The sequence below is a fragment of the Diceros bicornis genome, chromosome 7, assembly GCF_020826845.1.
Source record: "Diceros bicornis minor isolate mBicDic1 chromosome 7, mDicBic1.mat.cur, whole genome shotgun sequence".
NCBI lineage: Eukaryota > Metazoa > Chordata > Mammalia > Perissodactyla > Rhinocerotidae > Diceros > Diceros bicornis.
In genome coordinates this window covers 31,308,851-31,330,122 of record NC_080746.1, presented here as the reverse complement: position 1 = coordinate 31,330,122, position 21,272 = coordinate 31,308,851, and the positions used below count along the sequence as shown (strand labels likewise).

The 21,272-nt window shown below is 39.8% G+C and overlaps 1 protein-coding gene across 2 annotated transcripts in view; it reads right to left on the bottom strand.

Annotated features, from left to right (window-relative positions):
* Positions 1–246: 246 nt before the first annotated feature.
* The window catches only part of PDGFD (platelet derived growth factor D), a 216,451-nt gene continuing 195,425 nt past the window's right edge, over positions 247–21,272 (bottom strand). For both annotated transcript variants that reach the window (XM_058545325.1, XM_058545324.1), the window contains exons 6-7: positions 12,553–12,767; positions 247–2,892 (exon numbers count right to left, since the gene is read on the bottom strand). In XM_058545325.1, coding sequence (XP_058401308.1) covers positions 2,767–2,892; positions 12,553–12,767 — 341 coding nt within the window. In that variant the 3' untranslated portion in view covers positions 247–2,766. The remainder of the gene's footprint in view (positions 2,893–12,552; positions 12,768–21,272) is intronic.

The following is a 21,272-nucleotide window of genomic DNA, read 5'->3' as shown; positions in this document are numbered from 1 at the left end:
CGACAATAGCAACAACAAAACAACAGAACCCAGGTCCGCCTTGTTGCTGCTCGGCTTCAGGACAGGAACAGAGTAAAAGCCTGCGGTCAAAGAACAAGGTTAGTGCTCTTGCAACATCCTAAATCCAAGCCCTCACCCAATCTTTTCACTCCAAACAACTGTGTGCATTTGTGAAAGTAAGTTTGTAACACTGTACACCTTTTAAAACTGCCATTGAGTCCTAAATAATGAAACAGTTTTGTTTCAAAGCAATATTTATTTTTCACGAAGATAAGAGGCATATTACATTTGCTATAGATGATGATACGAGAGGAAAAAGCTGGTTGTTACCGATATGACAAAAAACATAAAAAATTCTCCTTATGAAAGTGTTCTGCCCTATAAGAACATATTGAATGAAAGGCATTATTCCAGGTAAGGGAGCCATGCCAAAATGCAGATTTATTATGGTTTGTTTTGAAATGTAATTTGTATGGCGAGCTTTTTATTCCTTTGATGGCAATGAAACAGATTTATTGACTACGTGTTGAAAGTGCAATAGATAACAGATAACCAAGGGAGAAGTTTTAATAAAACACTCAGGAAAGAAGAAAGAAAAGTGAGTGAATATGCCTGCTTACATTTCAGCTAATAAATAAAAAGTACAGATAGGGCTTTAACTGAAAACCATCCTGGTTATTGCAGCCTGGAAGGTTTATTGAAAATGGAGTAGAACACTCTAATTTTTCACACTTACAGCTCCAAGGTGAGCTGAACAAACTGGAGTGCTGTAACACACATTTTGATTTTGGTACAAGAAACTGATGTTTTCGTGGGAAACTTGCACAAGCGGTCATGAAGGGGAGGAGTGGTTCCTGTTATTAGAGTGTCTGCCTCAGCTATTTCTGACTGTGCTCTGGGGACACAGACTTTGGACAATAGAGTACTTAATTTTACCACTCACCCCTGAGATAAAAACACTGGATGCTTTTGGGGAAGTTTTGAAGGTACTTCAATAAGCACTGGCCTTTCCTCTCAAGGAGCTGAGAAGAAATGAGCTTCTAAGGGTAGTTGAGAACTTGGTCCTGAGAACACCATGCTTAGAAATCCAAGTATATTTAGGCCACTCATCTGACACTGGGACTTAACAAGCCCCTGTCACATATCCCTCACTCAAATTGGTTGTAGTCAGTAGGGCCCTGACTCATGGAAGAAATCCGCTCTCCTTTTTTCTCTCACGGCAGGAAGGAAAATGTAGCTTTCTCTGAGCAGCCCCTGGGCTATCTTGATTTCAGTGTTGCTCTCTTAAGAGTCTTGCTTTGGAGAATGATGAATCACTTCCTACGCCTGGAGTCACTCTCCTTTAAAACAGACATTAAGGAGCCAGGGAGGAAAAATTACTTTAAATACCAATAACAACCATCAATGCAAAAACAGGTTTCTAGTAGTAGAGCAGGGCGAACTTGAGCTCCCACAATTTGTAGTGTCGCTTCTTCGAACAAGCTCCGTAGATTTGGAAAGAACCAGAGATCTGGTCTGATTTCACTTAGTTCAGAACCAGGAATTCAGAATGGTGAGTGAGTACATGATTAGGGATTTACGTCAATAAAATTGGTTTGTTTTAATACACAAAAGCTTTTAGGCTATCAATAATCCTTGAGAGCTTGCCAAATATAAAATGTCATTGTAAATCCATGTCTGTATATTGAAGAGACAGGAACACAAAAACAAGATACATAAAATTAATTGGCATTGTTTGGAGAGTCTGAATCCACCGTTAAATATGGATCCTGTCAAATATTCCATCCAATTTCCAGTTATGTTAATATGTCAACACTCATTTTTTTGACTTTCAACTGCCTCAATCTTTCAATGAACACTGTTTTGAAAGGCTTATATAGACTACCCATGCCGTTCTCCAAAAGAGTTACTACTGTAGAGGGGTTTTTGGAAATTAACAATTCACAATTCTGCTACAACTTATAAATTGTCTCTCATAGGATTATAATAATAAGCCTTCTGAGAAACTTTTTTTGAGACAGATGTTAAATGAATTTGCATGCCTCAGCAAGATGCATAAAAAGAAGACTTAATGACAATTTCTAAAGCACCTATATTACTATGGCATGCTTCTGGACACAGGTAATTATTGTCTACATAGGTAAGTATGTGGTGCATCTCATGGGAAAAATGGTTAGGTTTGTGCCTTTTTCCCAGAAACCATATTTTTCCTTTTTTATAATTTAGATGTATGCATAAGAAAAGCTCATCTATTGGTTTTTAATACACAAGGCGCTTTCTTGAAAAGAGCAAGATCCAAAATTGTTTTGTGATTCAAAATTTTAAAATAAACAAATTAATCTTCCAAATCTTCCAAAGGAATGTTTCATGTATATGTCCCCTATTTTGTCAAAAGATTTTAAGGGTCTAAATAACTCAACCATATGTAAGCTCTGGTGTACCTGGTTATACATACTGAATAAACCATTTTCATCTATTTACACATAGACATGGAGATACATATATATATTTGTGTGTATATATATATATCCTCAGACACTATTATTAAATGCAATCCTATATTCTAGGATATAGAGGTTGATGATACACCTTTCTACTTTCCATGGCACTAACAAAGCTAGGTTGAAACTCAGCAACCACTTGTATTCATTGCTTTGCAGGCTAGCAGTAAGTTCGGTTGCTGGTGGGAGAAGGGTCTCTTGCCACACCCTGCTTAAACTAAAGGCTCTTTCATGCTTAATGTAAGTACTGTACGTGCACACTCTTTTATCGAGGTGGTCTTGAGCTGCAGATACAATCACACCGCTCATGGTGATCCAACTGGATGTCAACGAGAGCCATGTGCTTCGCTCTGCCCCTCCTCTTGAAATGGCCAGGCTCAAACTTTAATACCTAGGACAAGAAGCATATTTCCTGTTAGAAAGCCCCTGGAGTTTACCTCAACTAGATACCACTTATTATCTTTAAGACAACTGGTTCTTAACCCTTTGAGAATCCAACGAAAGCTATGGGCTTGCTATTAGAATGTACACATGTAAATATTTTTACAAGCCTTCATGAACTCCTTGAAGTAGAGGGGTCTCCTGATCCCAGAGTAATGCCTCCTGCATCGACTACCTACAGTACCAAGATGATCTCCGGTGTCCTAGCAGGTATTTATTGACAGCTTTCTAAGGACCTGTTTTGTGCCAGGTGCTGTCCCAAATACTGTCATAAAGATTCTTCTGACCAAAGGATGTGTTAGGGATAACAATACTGAGCATATTATTATCTCTGTGGAGTGGACAATGAACAAAGTCATGAACATAATATGCCGCTATGACTAAATGTTTGATTGATGTAAAACATTTTGCCCTGATGCAGGTCACTAGTGGCCATAAATATATGAAAAGGTGTTTATGTTCACACACATTTGCTAATATATAATACCTTTTACAATTCAAAACAGATCAGGCTCCACTAAAATCTTTGTAGATGAATACCTATGCATCAATACAGCATTTCTTAAATTAATAAAGTATATCCTTAATTTTTTAAAATTAATAAGTTTAAACATAATTTTTTAAATTAGTAAGTTTAAATAGAAGCTAACTCTTCCTTCCTGCTGTGGCCTTCACTGAAGTCAACCATCAGTCATCACACACACAAATACTTGGAAAATTATATTCTTGTTTGAACATACACTATGTAGTCAGTTTAATTGCTTCTCTTCTTTTTGTTCTTAGGTTCCTATTAGCCTTTACTTTTGATTTTGTTCTATTTTCCTTTTAGACTGTAAACTCCACCATGGCACCACCATACAATTATGTAGCATTTTACAGTTTTCAAAGACTTTGCAGAGACGCACTATTTCTTTTGCCCTCCGACAAACCTTGTCACACAGTAGAGAAAGTATCTTTATTCCCATTTTATAGATTAGAGAATTGGACTCTAAAGGAGGCTAAGTGCTTTGTCCAGGGTCTTTTGGCAACTTGGACCCAGAAGCAAGGCTTTGTCCTTTGTGCTCCTAGCACACTCTGACCCAATGCCTCTCCCATGTGCCTGTGATTTCCTTTCGTGTCTCAAAAGTGTGTCGGGCCCCACGTGTGAACTGGAGTGGAGACCTGATACACTTTGCTTGGTATACTTTGGTCCCAGATGAAGGTTAGATGCAGTGAAATCTTGCTTTCACATCTGCATAACTTTTCCTGGCATCCCCACAATTCTTTACTTTAAGTAAGTTATATTCTCAGCCATTTTCTTGTCCTCACATTACCTGTTTCAAGTCATAAACAAACCAAAACCATCTACTAGGAAAAAGAGGCCCGGAGTCCTCAGTAGTTAGGCATCATGGTCTGCATACCCACTTTACTTTAGTATCTAGCCATGCTGTTCCATGGGAGTTCCAGCCAGCAGGAGAATGAATCACTGCATTTGTTCAACGCTCAGTCAAGCCAGGGAGCCTGGACTCTGCTAACACAGAATGGAACACAAAGTCCCATTTGTAGCAGAGCTTCAAAGGGGTATTTATGAGTACAAAATTGGGGGGAAAAAGAACACCCTAAGAGAATTCATGAGGAAGGCGCAAAGTCTCAAAAATATTTGACATTGGTAAAGCTGTCCAAATGTCACTTTTGATAGATAATTGACATTGTTATCTTTTCCTCTTGCAAGTCTATTGCATTTACAATATGTATCACATACTCTCACATGATTTATTATGCATTCTCTCTATTAATTAGATTAGAAGCACTTTGAGGGCAAGGAGAGCAAAAATAATCACTAACATTTTTGAGTATTTACTAGATGCCACACACTGTTGTAAGAGACTTGGCAAAGATTAACTTACTTGGATGACTTCATTGCAACACTACAGGTACTATTAGGTACTTTTCTAATTCTGTTCATAGATAAAGAAAGAAAGAGATCATGCTACTGGTCCAAAGTCACAGAGCTAGTAATTGGTGGAACCAGCATTTGACTCCACAAGGACTAGCTTATGCCCTTTTCTATGAAATTGAAACTTTTGTCTGTACAGCTCAGCAGTATATTGAGAACACAGTGGCTGCTAAAGAAATGCACCTGGGTGAACGTGGTGGGTGATGCTGCCAATGTGGAAGTACGGGGGCATATGTGCATGTTCTCTCCTTTTTACCTCCTCCATGCTCTCCTCTATCCCACCTCCAACAAACACAGGGGACAAAATAAGCCAGCAAATAAAGCAGAGGCCAAAGTAAAGTGGCCCATGCTTTGGACCACTTTTTTTTTTGTGTGTGTGTGTGTGTGTGAGGAGATCAGCCCTGTGCTAACATCTGCCAATCCTCCTCTTTTTTTGCTGCGGAAGACTGGCCCTGGGCTAACATCCGTGCCCATCCTCCTCCACTTTATATGGCACGCCGCCACAGCATGGCTTGCCAAGCAGTGTGTTGGGGCGCGCCCGGGATCCGAACCGGCGAACCCCGGGCTGCCGCAGCGGAGCGCGGACTTAACCACTTGCGCCACTGGGCTGGCACCTGGACCATTTTTAATCCCTCACAATTTTTTAAAAAAATTTAAAGTACTGAGAGCAGAGTTACAATGACCTTTGCCTTTCCCCGCTCCTATGTTGTCTCCTGCTGGGTAACTACAGAAAATAAAGGTTGTTGCTTTTCCATTAAGATATAAGTAAAAAAAGCAATGTTGAAGAATGTATTACCTTTTTGGATATTAAATAGCCCTGCCCATGACAGACATGAAAAGCCTATTGTGCCCTATTTGGGCAGAGTGTCTTGGAAGGGGTTAGAGGTTGAAGTCCTACAGCTTCGCCAAGAATTTCTCCAGTATAAATTAGACATAATTGTCCAAGACTATCTCCATGTAAACCAGATTTGGGGTTTGGCAGATGCAGGGGAGGGAAATGGTTCCTAAGAAGATGAGCATATGATAAATATTCTCTGTTTAAAGAAGACTATTATGAAAGCCTAATAAGTTGCAATGACTGGCATCTATAAAATCAGTGCTCTGTCGATTTGGTTTCTCATTTGATGGCAAACAAAAGTGTGTGCTTTAGGATAAGAGCAGAGCCTGGGCAGTTTTTCTAACCGGTCTTCTGATTGTTCAGGGATTTTCCCTGTGTTTTATATTAAGCAACATGAGGACAGTATATATGTGTTTTGCTGATAAGAAGAGAAAAATGAATTGGCAGACACTTTCCCAGACAAGACAGGAAAGCACCGTTTGAATAAAGTGGAAATTGGACTGCTTTTCTGGCTGATCACAGCACTGATGTTCAAAGGCTTCAGACCATGTAATAGTCTTAGGTTCAGGTACACAGCATTGAAAGCAGGAAGAAAGCAAAGCTGATTTGAGAGAGCATGGGAAGTTAAAAGAAAAATGAAAAGCCTTTATCTGAGAAAGCAAACTGGCTGGTTATGGGTTATCTGGTCACCTTTAAAGGGAAGGAACTGTTGAATTAATTACAGCTGCTGAAGGACACGTGCTAGTAGGTACCATCACAAAATGCTTTCCTATTTTCTGAGCTACGATTCACAGCTGCAAACACACTGAAATAAAAATCCACTGAGGAGTAGCCAGCCATTTCTTATCACCTATGGGTGGAAATGGAAATCTTGATGCCTCTCCACCACCTGGAAAACCACATGAAGCCAGGCGAAGTTGACTTTTATTAAATGGAGAATGACTGAGCCAGTCGGTATCTTATATAGCATTACACAAAGTCAAAGATGCTCAGTTTGCAAATCACCATAGCACAAAAGATATTTAACTACCTTGTTGCCAATAAACCACTGAATGAATCATTGCCATACAGCTATTACACTAATAAAACAATACTAGGCAGAAAAGCTATCTGCTGAGTTGGGTTCTTGTTTATTGGGAAAATAAAAAAAGGTTGTTAAGGCCTTGTAACAGTTTCAAATTAATAGCTGACATAGGAATACAAGTACATATTTCAGGACAAATGCATTATATAAACCTGAATCATGAAGAGTTTATTTAAGATTCTATCCAACTTCTAAAGTGGGCAATATTCAGTACACATACTGTTTCTTATTTTAAGAAAAAAAAAGCTTCCATATTTTTGCTTCCATTTTGACTTCATTCATGCTTATAGCTTCTACGAAAAATGTGCATAGAGTTAAGATTTTTAAGGGCTGCTAGTCAATTTTTCTGAAACCTAAGTGACTACAAGTAAAAATATTTTGAGAAGAGATAACATATTATTTTCTACCTGGGTAGCTGCTCAACTTGCAGGCAATATTCACGGCCGAGGCTGAGCACTGTAATGGAAGGACTGACACCAAGTCATAAGATACAGCACTCAATGAGAAAGACACAAAGGACAAAGAGTTCAGTAATGTTTCACCAACAAGTTAAATTTGAAGGTGACCAAAGCCTGGGGTTATAGTTAGGGTCTATAAAACTCTCATGAATTTTGAAAATGTAATATTCACATCTGTAGACATTAATTTCTAAGAGAAGTTTTCTGTGAGCACTCTGGGGTTACTACGGGGTGCATTTAGCTGCAGTCCTATCTTTACAGAACTAAACAGTTAAATGATTTTGACAGCACCTTAGGGGAATAATGACTACATGTTCGGCCTACGCATTGCAGAAAACGTAATGGAAGCCTAGCTGGGCACCAAATTTCAGAGCATGGCATTGGCATTGAGTATGCCCATTGATTGCATGACACAGACAGGTCTCATCTACCTGTTCAGGTTTGCTGAACTTCGGCAGGAAGGCCAGACGTGAAGCAAGGTCTAGAAGGGAAAGGGTGTGAGCATTTTGCAGGACTTACACGGAGAGTCCATTCACTTGGTAAGTGAGTTATCACGGCTGTAAGGAAGCCAGGACTGAGAAAGCCAGTCCATGCTCTCAAAAAATTCCACCCACATCTGTCTTGTGCTTTACAATCTTCAGATGCTTTCATTCACCCAGTATCTCCGTGAGGTAGTATAGCACAGGTGTTATTTTCGATGAGTGAATCAACATTTTTATAAGCAGTCTATAAACATTAACTGCTCCAGATCATATCTGTATTCTTTTGCGTTTACCTAGCACTTCAACCACCAATTTGTTTATATTCCTTACACAATTTGAGTAAGATAAGATTTTTGGTGTAGGATAGAGTGTAACAGTTAATGGATATCATGTAGTTTCAGCTCTGTCTGGTAACTCGAAATTGTAGGCTAGTGTGGGGATTAACTGAGAAAACGTGAGGCCCTGGGAGGTTTTAAGTGGCTGGCCCTAGGTTGCCTCCCCTGTGGCAGAGCTGGAACCAGAATCCACATCTTCTCTTTTCTAGTTGTGCACGTTTTTCGCTCTATTGTCCTGTTTCTCATAGGAAAACACAGGACAAGAGATTTTCTTGACTTTTGTTATGGTTAGTTACTATAATCATAACCCCAAATCTCACTGCCCTTGCCATAGAGTAGAAACTCCTTGAAAAAATATTTTTTTTGTCTCCTTAGTCTCAATTTGCAATTTTAGCTAAATTTGTCTTAATGACAGATGCTTATAAAATATGTAAAACCTAAAAATACTATTCTTTCATCTCAATTCTGAAGCTCAACATCTTATTACCTCTAATCTTTTGTTTCATATATAAATATCTTCTAACTCTTAAACTGTAATAGAAAGCAAATTTTTAATATAAAATTCTACATTAAAATAAGAAGACTCCTCTAAAGTCATTTTTGCATTTTGTCCAACGACAGGAATAATTCTAGATGTTGTAAATGTGGCAGAAGCAGAGATGGATCTAGGATTGCGCTGTTCAATACGGCAGCCACTAGCCATGTGTAGCTATTTACATTTAAATTAGTTACAATTAAATAAAAATTAAAAATTCAGTTTCTCATTTGCAATATGTGCCCATAACCATATGTTGCTAGTGACCACCATATTGAACAGTGCAGATATAGAACATTCCCATCACTGCAGAAAGTTCTGCTAGAAAGCGCAGGTGGTTATGTCAGCATATGAAAAAATCATGAGGAAGGACAGAGAAAATTAACTTCTATCTTTATCTCTCTGCTGCTTCCTAAGTTTTTGACTGTTGACTGAATGGACATAGCCTGGGGACCAAATGATGAAAAATAGTAAGCATTAATTTAAAAGGTCACCATATTTCTAGGAAATATCCTATTTCTTCATTATGCATTATCAAGGAAAGACGAGAACTGAAATAATAGCATCCTCTATTATCTACACAATATGTTTTCTGGAACCTTCCCTTTTTAAAAATCACTACCCAAAGTATCTTTTATATCCTATACATTCAAAGAGGCATAGAATGGTTAAGAAAAAGGAAAAAGACTTTTAACAGGATACCTACAAAACTTTTGAGAAAAGGAAATAATAAAGTTGGTAACATTGTATTGCAGTGAAGAATGCTTAAACCCCTACAGGAGAAGTAACATGATCTGCGAAAAGAGCAATGATATTAGCTTCATTAGAAGCTTTATAATTTCTCGGAATTTATTCCTTAAACGTTGTGCATTGAAATATTTGTGGAGTGTCACAGAGACTGCTTATGTGACAAGTTCTAGTCACCCTCTTAAAGATGTTCATCGCTCATAGAAACTCATTTCACATCTCCTCAGTTACAACCAGGAGCTGGGGAAACTCGTTTCTCATTTCTCTGAGGTAAGAACACAGAGAATTAACAGAATAAAGGACGAGGATTTTTCCCTAATGAGCCTAGCCCAAGAACCCCCCATTTCTGGAAATGGAACAGCCTTCTGCTCTTTTCCACAGGGCACTCCACAGAGTGATGACTGGGACAGATTTCAAGGGTGTTTTAGGAGTCTAGGGGAAACATGCCAGGCGTGTTTGTTCCAGGTTTGCAGTTACTGACTGAGTGATTGCTGCCATTTCGTCCCTTTGTCCAGCACTTGGCAGAGGGATTTTGTATAGAGCTCTGCAGACTCCTAGAAGTAAAAATACTATGACACATGTTTCAAAGAGATGCTTCAGAGAGCAGTTTCAAAAAGACGCCAACATTTTAGACCCACTCGTGTGACTGAACAAAGAGATCAAGGGCTTCCCTTCCAGATATTAACTGTAAACAGAAATTTACAGGGAACAGCTATTGTGTACAGAGACAAGAAAGGAACTAAGAAAAGGACTCTTCAGAGTTCTTCAGAGTTAACTGTCTGTGAGGCAAGGGTTCTTTTGGGTGTATGTTTAACTCTGCTGTTTCCACAATACGGAATTTAAAAAATCAAGCTGTAACATCTATCTGAGCAGAGAATCAAGATGAAAATAAAGCACTCTACAAACACATCAAAGGCTGAACGTGAATGTTTTTCCTCACAGTTATGATGAGGTAGAGATCTCGTCACTTCCTAGATTACTTTAACTCCAACCTGATTATCACAGTCTGCATTTATCCTCAGGGTATGACTAAATGTTACAAAATTCAGGTTCTTAGATGCAAAGGACAACACCCAATCTAGAGTTCATCGGGTCATACAAAAATGAAACACAATGAACACAGACGATAGCATTCTCTGGATATGAGAACATTTTTTTTTCCTTTGAAAACTGTGGGGTGGAGTAAGAAATTCTGGTGACTAAGAAAATACGTTCTATGTAAGTCTCAAATAATGTGTTTCCCCTGTCGAAGGTAAGCATGGCTATTGTGCTTACGATTTCCTACCTTTCTCAAGTTGAAAATACCAGTTATGACGTATTCATTTTCATTTAGCTCAGAAGTTGCTTCCTAACTTATTATTGTTTTATTGTTTTCAGGATAATAAAATAGCTTTAAAAAGCTGGAGATTTTATTTAGGGAGCACTATCTATTGCTTTGTTATGGTGGACAGTGAAGAAAAGCAACTCAAACAATAATTCCTAACAATAATGTTTGCTTCATATTTTAGTTTATATATATATATATATTTTTTTTTTTTTGTGAGGAAGATCAGCCCTGAGGTAACATCCATGCCAATCCTCCTCTTTTCACCGAGGAAGACTGGCCCTGAGCTAACATCCATGCCCATCTTCCTCCAATTTATGTGGGACGCCACCACAGCATGGCTGGACAAGCGGTGCATCAGTGCGCACCCGGGATCTGAACCCAGGGCCACCAGCAGCGGAGCGCATGCACCCAACCCCTATGCCACGGGGCTGGCCCCTTAGTTTATATTTTTAAACATATTTCTGTACATTTCACATCTTAACAAAATGCATTTCATATGCACTCTTTTATTTGATCCTCAGTACCACCCTGAAGGGATTATGTGACATAATTTCTTAGTCCCATTTCACATGTGTGAAAACTGACTCTCTAAACTTCAGTGACTTGCATTTGCTCCCCAAATCAAGAAGTAACAGAGCTGCTGTCAATGTCAGGAGCAGCTCTAACTCCCCTTAAGTCTACTCATTTTTTTTTTTTTTTGCTGAGGAAGATTTGCCCTGAGCTAACATCTGTGCCAATCTTCCTCTATTTTGTATGTGGGTCACTGCCACAGCATGGCTGATGAGTAGTGTAGGTCCATGCCCCGGATCCGAACCCGCGAACCTGGGCCACCAAAGTGGAGTGTGCTGAACTTAAACCACTATGCCTCGGGGCCGGCCCCCAAGTCTACTCTTTCTTTAATGCTCAATAAAGTGCTTTATATTTGAAAGGAGAGAGCACAGTGTTACTAGTGATAAGAACATAGACTCTGGAACCAGTTGATTAGAGTTTAGGTCCTGGCTCTGCAATTTATTGACCTTATTGACCATGTCACAATGGTCAACTTACTGATCCCCTCAGGCCTCAGTTCACTCATGTATAAGAGATTAAAAACAGCACCCTCACAACATTGCTGAGAAACTGCTAAGTGAGCTGATGATTACTTACCATAGTGCCTGGCACACTGTAAATGCTCATGAGTGTTTGTTGCTATTATTATTAAAGGTTACTGTTCTCCTTAAATTTTTGTTCCTCTTATATCTTTATATTTTCTTTTGCTTTTTTTTTTGCATAATTTCTCAGCTGATTCTCCAGGTAGCACTCAATAGTATTTAGGAAAAATTAGTATTTCTAGAAGAAAAATACTTTCACATTTAGAGAATTAAAAGGTTTCTGACAATGTATATTTTATGACAATTTATATTTTGCTATCTTTGCTTAATTTTTTAATGACTTGAATGAATTAAAGTTTGGCTCCTAGCATTTTCTTAAAGCAACTTAGATTTGGGAGTCATGTCCTGTAAATGAATATCATCATATTTCTATAAGGAAGCCAAGTAAACTCTGACATTACTGCACCATACATTTGATCGATTACATATTCTAACAAGGATGTTGTCAACCCACATGGTTTGTTGTGAGAATCAGAAAAAGGAATCCCTTCTTCAGGATGGACTTAGCCCCTCCCCAGGGCACTTGGCTTGATAAGTTTAGTACGAGTATGAGTTCAGCTCCCAATCATCCCCTGCCCTGGCTGAGTGCCCTTGTGCAGTGAACAATCTGAACAACTGCATGCAGTGACCCTGAATTCCAGCACCCTAGAGATTACATGACTGATGCAGCTGAAAAGGGCTAAATGCAGCACTGCGAGAAATTAGAGCATGACATACCTCGTGATACTTTTTCACGGTTTTCCCTGAATTACACGTACAGGACTTCCAGTTGACAGTTCCACAGCCACAATTGCCTCCACAGCGCTGCACGAGGAGGCAACGTGGAAAGAAGACGACATTGGTTAGCTTCAGCTCCTCTCTTAAGTTGACCGAGTAATTCCGGGGAGTGCAACTGTACCGCTTGACATCATCATTGAGCCTGTCCAGGTCAACTGTAAGAAACACACACGCTGCGTAACCAAGCGCACGACTGTAAACAAACATACTCAGCATGTGATTTTGGGAACACAGTGGGAAGATTCCCTGAGGACAATCTTAACTAGGGATTGAGTCTGTTCTTGGGATCTCAGTCACTATCTCAAACACCAAAGGTAGAAAATTCAATTTCTCTTTTGATCCTATCTGTCCTTCAAGAAAGAAAATCAATAACAAAGAAAAAACCAAAAAACGCTCAAAAACTTGGCTTAATCTATACCTTGGCTCAAATTTCCTTGCATCTTGCAAAAAAAAATGTCTTGATGAAAGAAAAGGAAATGTTCAGTAATTTAAAATAACTGCCTTTATCTTAAAAAACAAAACAAAACAGGGGCCATCCCTGTGGCCGAGTGGTTAAAATTCCCACCGTTCTGTTTCGGCAGCCCGGGTTCGGGTTAGGGGGTTTCAGATCCGGGGTGTAGACCTATTCCACTTGTCAGCCATGCTGTGGAGGTATCCCATATGCAACATAGAGGAAGACTGGCAGAGATGTTAGCTCAGGGCTCATCTTCCTCAAGCAAGAAAAGAGGAAGATTGGTAATGGATGTTAGCTCAGCGTGAATCTTCCTCAGCAAAAAAACCCAAAAAAATTAAAAAGAAAAAGAACAAAACAAAATAAAACAAATTGTTTCATGATTCTAAATAAGTCCTGATTGTAAGCCAGTACTTAAATCTAATTTGAATTGTATTGGAGACAGATTAGGGACAATCAGTCTAGTATATTTAACTGGCAATGAAATTTTACAAATAGGGCGGCCCCATGGCTTAGCGGTTAAGTGAGCGCGCTCCGCTGCTGGCGACCGGGGTTCGGATCCTGGGCGTGCACCCACGCACCGCTTCTCTGGCCACGCCTAGCCCACGGCCCACATACAGCAACTAGAAGGATGTGCAACTATGACATACAACTATCTACTGGGGCTTTGGGGGGAAAAATAAATAAACAAAATTATAAAAAAAAAAGAAATTTTACAAGTAAATGTGAGGAAGAAAAAGGTTTTAGCTTCATTTAACTCCAAGGTCAATCAAAATGTCAAAGGAAATGGCGTTATGAATATGATGCATATTTGTGTATTGGGTCCTAGATGGCAGTAGAGCATAGTGGTTAAGTGCCTGGTCTCTGCAGTAAAGCTACAGTTGCCTTCACATCGTGGCTCTGCCTCCTTTTAGTTGGAAAGTTGTTTAACTGCTCCCAACTTGGCTTCCTCATCTATAAAATGTAAATAGTATAACTTTACCGATTTCACAGCAATATTTGAAGGACTGAATTTAGCGTGTGGCACTCAATTAATATTGCTTATTGTTATTCATCTTGATTCATTTTGATTTTTCCTCCATTTTTTCCCTTCAAATGGTCAAAAATTATATGGAAAAAAGTTTCAGGCCTTTCTACTCTCTTCTCTCTTTTGGCCATTACTCTGTGTAAACGATTGTCAAGGCAGTTATGGTTATTGGGACTTCTATGAATTAAGAGCATTACCCTACGTTTTCAAATTTAAGTCATAAGTACTTACTGGAATTAAATGTGTATTATTGTATTACATAAATTACATTTTAATTAGCGTTCTCAAAATCCGTCTAATCACCCAACCATTTGGCATCCGAACCCTCTGACTGGTGAGCACGTACAAGACTACCTTATCTTCTAACAAGAATGCAGGTAAAAGAAAGTGCTTTGTCTGCACAGGTTATACCACCACTTCCTTGTGCACCTCCCGTGGCACCAGCCAGGCCACCACAAAAGGAATCCTACAAATGTTAGGAAGATATCACCAGGTGTACCCTGGACTCTAGCTCCAATAAGTGTCTTAGCCTTAAACCAAAACTGCCTGAGGAGCAGTAAAGAGTGCTTTTTTGGGATAGAGGTCAAAGGCTAAGGATGCTGTCAGTAGAATGCATCTGAGGGAAACTGAAAGAAAAGAAGGCAGGAGTGGGTGAAGAGTGCACTTAACCCCATGAATTCAGCTGAAAGACAGCCGTATAGACAGATGACCCCTTGCATAAGGAATTAAATGGCAATTGGACTGATGCCCTGTCCTGAGTGCCTTTTCTTATGTACAACTCTGCTTCGATTCTCAAGGGCAGGGATTTTTCCTTGTTATATGCAGAGCCCAGGACACTGTGGGGGCTGAAAAAATGCTCAATAATTACTGTGAATAATTTATTGCTGTGTTTTTTCTTCCTCTGTAAAGGCATGTCATAAGTTTAGCCATAATCAATCCAGATTTAAATTGAATGAAATCTGTCTTGGGAAAGGAACCATTTTATTGCTGCTAAAGCCCTGAAAATAACTGCAAGCAAAGCAGAAAGGATTACATCAATGGATTAAGAAGTGCAGCAATCATCCATTACAAGTGTCACCTTGAGATAAATACTGATGCTGGCCTGTGCATTACTGGGCTTGTGGACAGGGCTGATGCAGAAGTCCAAAGCTGCTGCTTGTGATAATGGGAATATATTTTGTCCAACACCAGCAAGTAAAGAGGGGCCATCAGTAGAAAGGGGTTGTGATGTGTGGGAAGGCAGAGAGGGATAGGCAGGAAGTAACAGTACTGAGTGGCTACTTGAGTTCAGCCCTCTACTAGGCACCTTACACATATGACTACATTTAGTTGTTCCCCATCCTTTTGAGGTGGGTATGAGTTACCCAAAGTGAATAGTAAGTGAGAAAAATGGAATTGAAGCCCTTCTCCCTTTTGCTCCATAGCCTCTGCCACATGAAGCAGAATGGGATGGTGGGGGAAGGGGCTGACAGGTACCCAATAGTTGAAGGAGTAGAATTGGGGTGGTAAATGGCTACATCCTTATCTCCAGGATATACCCAAGCCAAATTACAGCATGCCTTCCCTACAGGAATTTAGCTAAACCTCAAAGTGCCCTCAACAAACCGGCATGTATGCCTTACTTGCCTTGAAACAAAACTCTTCACATCGTAAAACTGTTTTACTGACTAGCGCTGGTTACTTCCGTTTCCTACCCGCCATGAAGAGATTTACAATGCTGTCAGTTTTATGCATCAATTCACTGATGTGGCTAAGAACTGTGGCCCCGTGTGACTGCGGTAGAATCCAGCTGCCCTGTTTATCAGGGGATTGAAACCACTGAGGCACTCAATTTAGAACTAGAACTAAAAGGTTCTTCTGACTGGATGCAAATAACTTCAAAGCGCGATTGCAGACTTTCTGCAGGGATATTGAGTTTCCGGTCAAAGAAGACTGATTAGGCCGTGCAGCAGAGCAAGGAGCCAGACAGGGGGCTGAGCTGCAATTAAGGCTTCCGGTGCCTCGGGTCAGAAAGGGAGGCTCTGGTGTGAGCCTTCTGGGAGAGAGGAAGGCCAAGCAATACAAACCCAGGGAAAGCGGCTGCCCTTTCCATTCCTGCTTCAGTCTCCATAGCAGAACGTTACAGGGCAGCAAAGATGTTCCCAATTTAATTCAAAGGCCCATTAATTTCATCTAATGTGCCTTATTTCACCCAGGTGTACATAATGTTATAATTCCTCTTTTGCTGTCCTTTTGAATTTGAGTCTTGCCTTTTCATGGATCTTTGACACCAGTTAAATTTTGGGTGCTGTGCACTGATAATCTGCTGGAAAGGCTGAGAAGGCTCTGGTGCGCTCAAAGGCTTCTTCTGGACACGTCAATCCAATGTGAGGCACTGCATAGTGCAGTGGGGACCACCCTTCCTTCTGTAGCCCCAGTCTCAAAGTGCAACCCAGTCAGAGGTTCCTGGGCTGTGATGAGAGTTCTGGGATCTGAGCACTGCGGGAGGATGTGTAAAGCAACGGTATATTGGTGAATGCACACCCTTGTTCAGTTTCTAATATAAAGGCTTAGGTGTGGGAGGAAGGAGAGCCAGCCTGGTCTTTTTGATCCTGGCCATTTATATTCCTAAGTACCAGGTAATGTGAAATGTTCTTCACATATATGATTGCATGAAATCCTCATAAATGCTATGAATTACATACAATTACTACGCTTACTTTTACAATTGAGGAAATCGAGCCTTTAAGAGGTTAAGAAAAAAACTTGTCCACAATCAGTGGTAGAGCCAAATTTTGAATCCAGGCTTTTTCACGCCTCTTGCACTTATGAGCCCAGTCTGAGATTTGAAGAAAGTGCAAACAGCAGCTTCCATGAACCATGCTGGAGCCTTCCCACTTGCTGTCCAAAGGACCTGCCTTCCTAGATGTGTTGATAGGTACTGACTTGCCATTTTCAAGATGTTGTCAATTACATATACCCAAGCATGTGCTCCTATGCACACACATCCATCTACTGGATCCTACTGGAAAAGTACACCATGTTCTGGCTAATAAACCAGGCAACTGCATAGAGCCTTTTTTCTTTGGTATTGAGCAATATAATGAGTTTCATCTTTTTCACCTGAACTGAGGGGACTTTTGTCAATTCACAATCTTCATTTTGTCCTCATTTCTCCTTGAACTCTTTCTTGCCCTCATCTACCTGTAGTCTTCGTCATAAAAACCATTCGAAGTTCCATGTAACGAGCTGGATAGATTGACAGCAGTGATTTGTCTTCAGAGGAAACACATGCTAGACTCCTAGAGAGTCTTTCTATAGGAGAGATGAGCCAATTTTATATTTCACATGCTTGGCAAGCATGGCAGGTGCTGATCAGCTTATGACAAAATTTTTAAAGTCTTTTCTAAATTGATCATTTCAATTTTTTTTTGTAAATACAAAAATGCATTGTGAAACAAAAGGCTGTCCTCACTTTGAATGTAGGAAAGCACATTTTTTCCTCCCCATGCATGTTTAATTCACTGCTTGTTTTTTTCAACCAGAGGATGGTTTCCTTGGGTCAGTCTCTGGGTGTCAAGTTTATTGGTTGGCTTTCACTGTGCTGATCTTTCATCAGTCTTTATTCTGCTACGTGTGTCGCCAGCCTTTTTTCTCTTGATCTTCCTGCGTCTGCTCGAGTCTCCAATTCAACTCCCACATGTTCTTAGAGATAGCCAGTAAGCATTTTATAACAACCAAATCAAGCCCTTACAGTGCTAAAATGCTTTATAAACTTAGCAGGCACACACCAGCAGCCTATACATTCGTGCACGTTTAGCACACAGTGACAGCATGAGACGAGCCAGTGCTTGAAGTAGGGCCATGCCTTTTTCACACCGTGCTTTTGTCATTCTATTTTATCATGTCTAGCATCTCAGTCCGCTGCATCGTTTTCATCTTCTGGGGCCCAAGTCAAAAGGCGTATTCACTCTACATCTCTTCTGACCCCTTTGCTATTTACTCGCCACACATCCTCTGCCTTCTACCATAGTGCTTACTATGGAGACCTTGCTTTATCATTTTCTTTCTTTAGGTGCTTCTCTTCCACTAAAGTGTAAGGTTCTTGGAAGCAGAGAGTTAATCATCTTTTTATCCCTCTTCTCCTAGTGCTTTCCTCCTAGTTGATGGACCAAATGTAGGTCACTTAAATCCACCTCTTCTAAGACCATTTGGTGCCAACAATTAGAAGCAGGGTATTGCTGAAAGAAACACGACTTCTTTGTAGTCCAAGCATATGTGCCATTTTAGGATACTTGAAACACCTGATTAAATCAAATAAAAAACAACTGAAGTCACTATGGCACCCCCTAGATAAGTGTTTCTGATTTTTTAAAAAATCTATGTTTTGCGACTATGAATGGATACTCATAAACTTAAAGTCAAGATTAGAAAAAGCGTAGGCCATTTATAGCCCTACTAATCAATTCACATTTTCTTTGCAAGTAATAGGTAATCAGTAACTACTATTTGAATGAGTCAAACTACTCATGGTGTTAGGTTAGAACTGAGAAACTAGGGTTCTAGAACCAGCTCTATCAAGGAGGAACTATGAGGCATGACGATGACTGGCACCAAGACCCATGAAATCCACAAGCAGTGCCACGCGGGGTACAGGATGGCATCAAGAAGGTTGGTTGTCCGATACATATCACAAAGTACTCAGGAATATGTCCTTTGCCGAATGGGGACCAGTGCCACAATCTGTTATGCAAAGTGCTAAAAATTTTCCTTTGATGTTACCATACTAGATTTATGATGCTTTGGGTGGGGTGGGAGGTAAGGGGAATATATGAATAATTGTAGTATTTTCATACCAAACAACCAGGGGCTGGCTCTCAGCCTTTTTCAAGGTTCATAAATTCCCCAGGAGGAGTCATACTTCTTTATGGACATTACAACCTCTCTGTGATTTTCAGATTCCCTCTTCTGTAAATCAGCACATAATTGTGAAAACTGTTTTCACATTTCAATCCCAATTTGGAAGTGCAAATAAATCTGGAAAGAATTATATTATAACTTGTAATAGGGAATATCGGGATATTTTAATTTTAAAGTCATGAATTTCATTATTCTATTTGCAGTTTTAATTTCTAAAGAATGGGAACATTTACCACTTGTATTTATAGAAATTAACCTAAATCACAGTAAAAGGGTTTAAAAACATTGTTAGGCAGTGAGTAAATGGAAATTTATTGAGTACCTACCATGTACCTGGTACTGTATGAGATGCTTTCACAAACTCAAGTCTCATTGAACTCTCATAACAAACCCTCATCTTAGAGACTACTCTTCCCATTTGATAGATGTGGAAACTGAGATGCAGAGGAGCTAAGTGACTTGCCTAAAGTCACTGGACATATAGTAAGCATTTGACAAATAGATGCCAGAAAATGAACAGATGAGTGCACGAATATCTGCAAGGCACTGAATTAGGCATGAAAGCAGCTTACACCATCATAAGGCAATTCTCTGAACTCTAGGAGCTCAAGACCTGGGAGAATGTATGTAGTATATCTATGAAATGAAAAATAAGAAAACAAGTTAGGAGATGAATAAGAATCAAGGAGATCTCTTTCATTTAGTAGTCTCTCTTTCATTTACTAGACCACGAGTCTCTGAGCTTTAAACACCACTGAGTTCCCCACAGCATGGGCTCCGCAGCCAACAAACCCAGATTCATGTCATGGCTCTCAACTTTGTAGCTGTCACAAAACCTTTCTGAATTTGTTTCTTTTACTACATAAAGTGGGAATAACAGTATCCTCCTGCCAGGAAATTTATTAAGATTGAATGTATGAAGAGTGTTTGAGGCACAGGTCCAAATCCTAGCTGTTAGTAGGTATGCCCCACATTATTGTTGAAATGAGTAAAACAGATCAATGAGGTAAGGATAAGAACAGAATCACCCAAACAGCTGAAATTCTGCAAATGGTGATCACTGAGGAAAGGAAGGTCACACCCACCTTGATCTACACATCAGAAGGCAATTATTGTGTGTGTTCAGTTTAATTTCATGGGACTTAGCACAGTCCTTTGCAAGTAAAGACATTAATGAGCCAGACCTCCCAGTACCAGCAGTTTGGCATGAGCACATGCTCTAGAAAGGCTGTGCTGTCTCCTTAAGTCCACTGGGGCACTGAACAAAAGGATGCTGTAGGGGTTCCCCAGTGCTTCACAGAAAACGTGGGCACAGGAACCACAAGGCAAACCCATTCATCTTTAACAAGAGTTACTCTTATGGAAAAGGCAAATTTGTCCACCCATACACGAGAAGTTACCCACAGTTTTCCACTGCCAACTGGATTTTTCCAATCAATTTGCATTTGAATCATATGCCCTGATGGGAGAAAGAACTTTGATGATGAAAGTGAGGTTAGGATATCCACAAAGTGAGGTTAGGATATCCACAAAGATGGGCAACCTCATCTAGAAGAAAAGCAGAGGCTGCACGGGCACTAGGAGGAAAGGGTCCTTGTCCCTCAGCTGGGATTTTCCTCAAACGTTCTATGTTTGTGCCCTTGTAGACACATGCAACATGATAAACAACCATATGGTTTTTATTAATGCTTTCTGGCAAACTGAATGGGAAATCTAGATACTTACAAATCATACAGCTCATAAACAGTGGCTACAGTCTTTAAAAAGAAAGCTTTGCAAAGGAAACATCCAACAAGCAAAATCGTGCCAGAAAGTTTCTGGGTAAATAGTATCAAAGAAAAGTTTAGTACTTGGCGATTATTTTGTAAACTTTTAATGAGTGAACTGATTATATAGATACTTAAATCTGACAATATTTGGATACTCTGTAGGAGGCTCTCCAGATTACTGATGATTATCTTAGCGCCTCACAGGGAAGTGAGCAGAGGAGTTCACAGAAATATCTTGGTTCTGTGCAGAGCGTTGAATTCAAGTAATAATGGTAGCTAGCATTTATTGAAGACCCACTAGGTGTTAGATACTCTGCTGTTATTAATCCTAACACAACTTTGCAAAGTTATAATTAGAGCCATTTTACAAAAAGCACAAAGAGGCTCAGGAGTCTATAACGGACATCTCTAAGGCCACTATTCTTAGGTTTTGAGTTAGAATTTTATCACAAGTTTACTTGACTCCAAAGTCTATGCTCTTCCTACTATAGCATTCTTTCTTTTGCTCTATTTC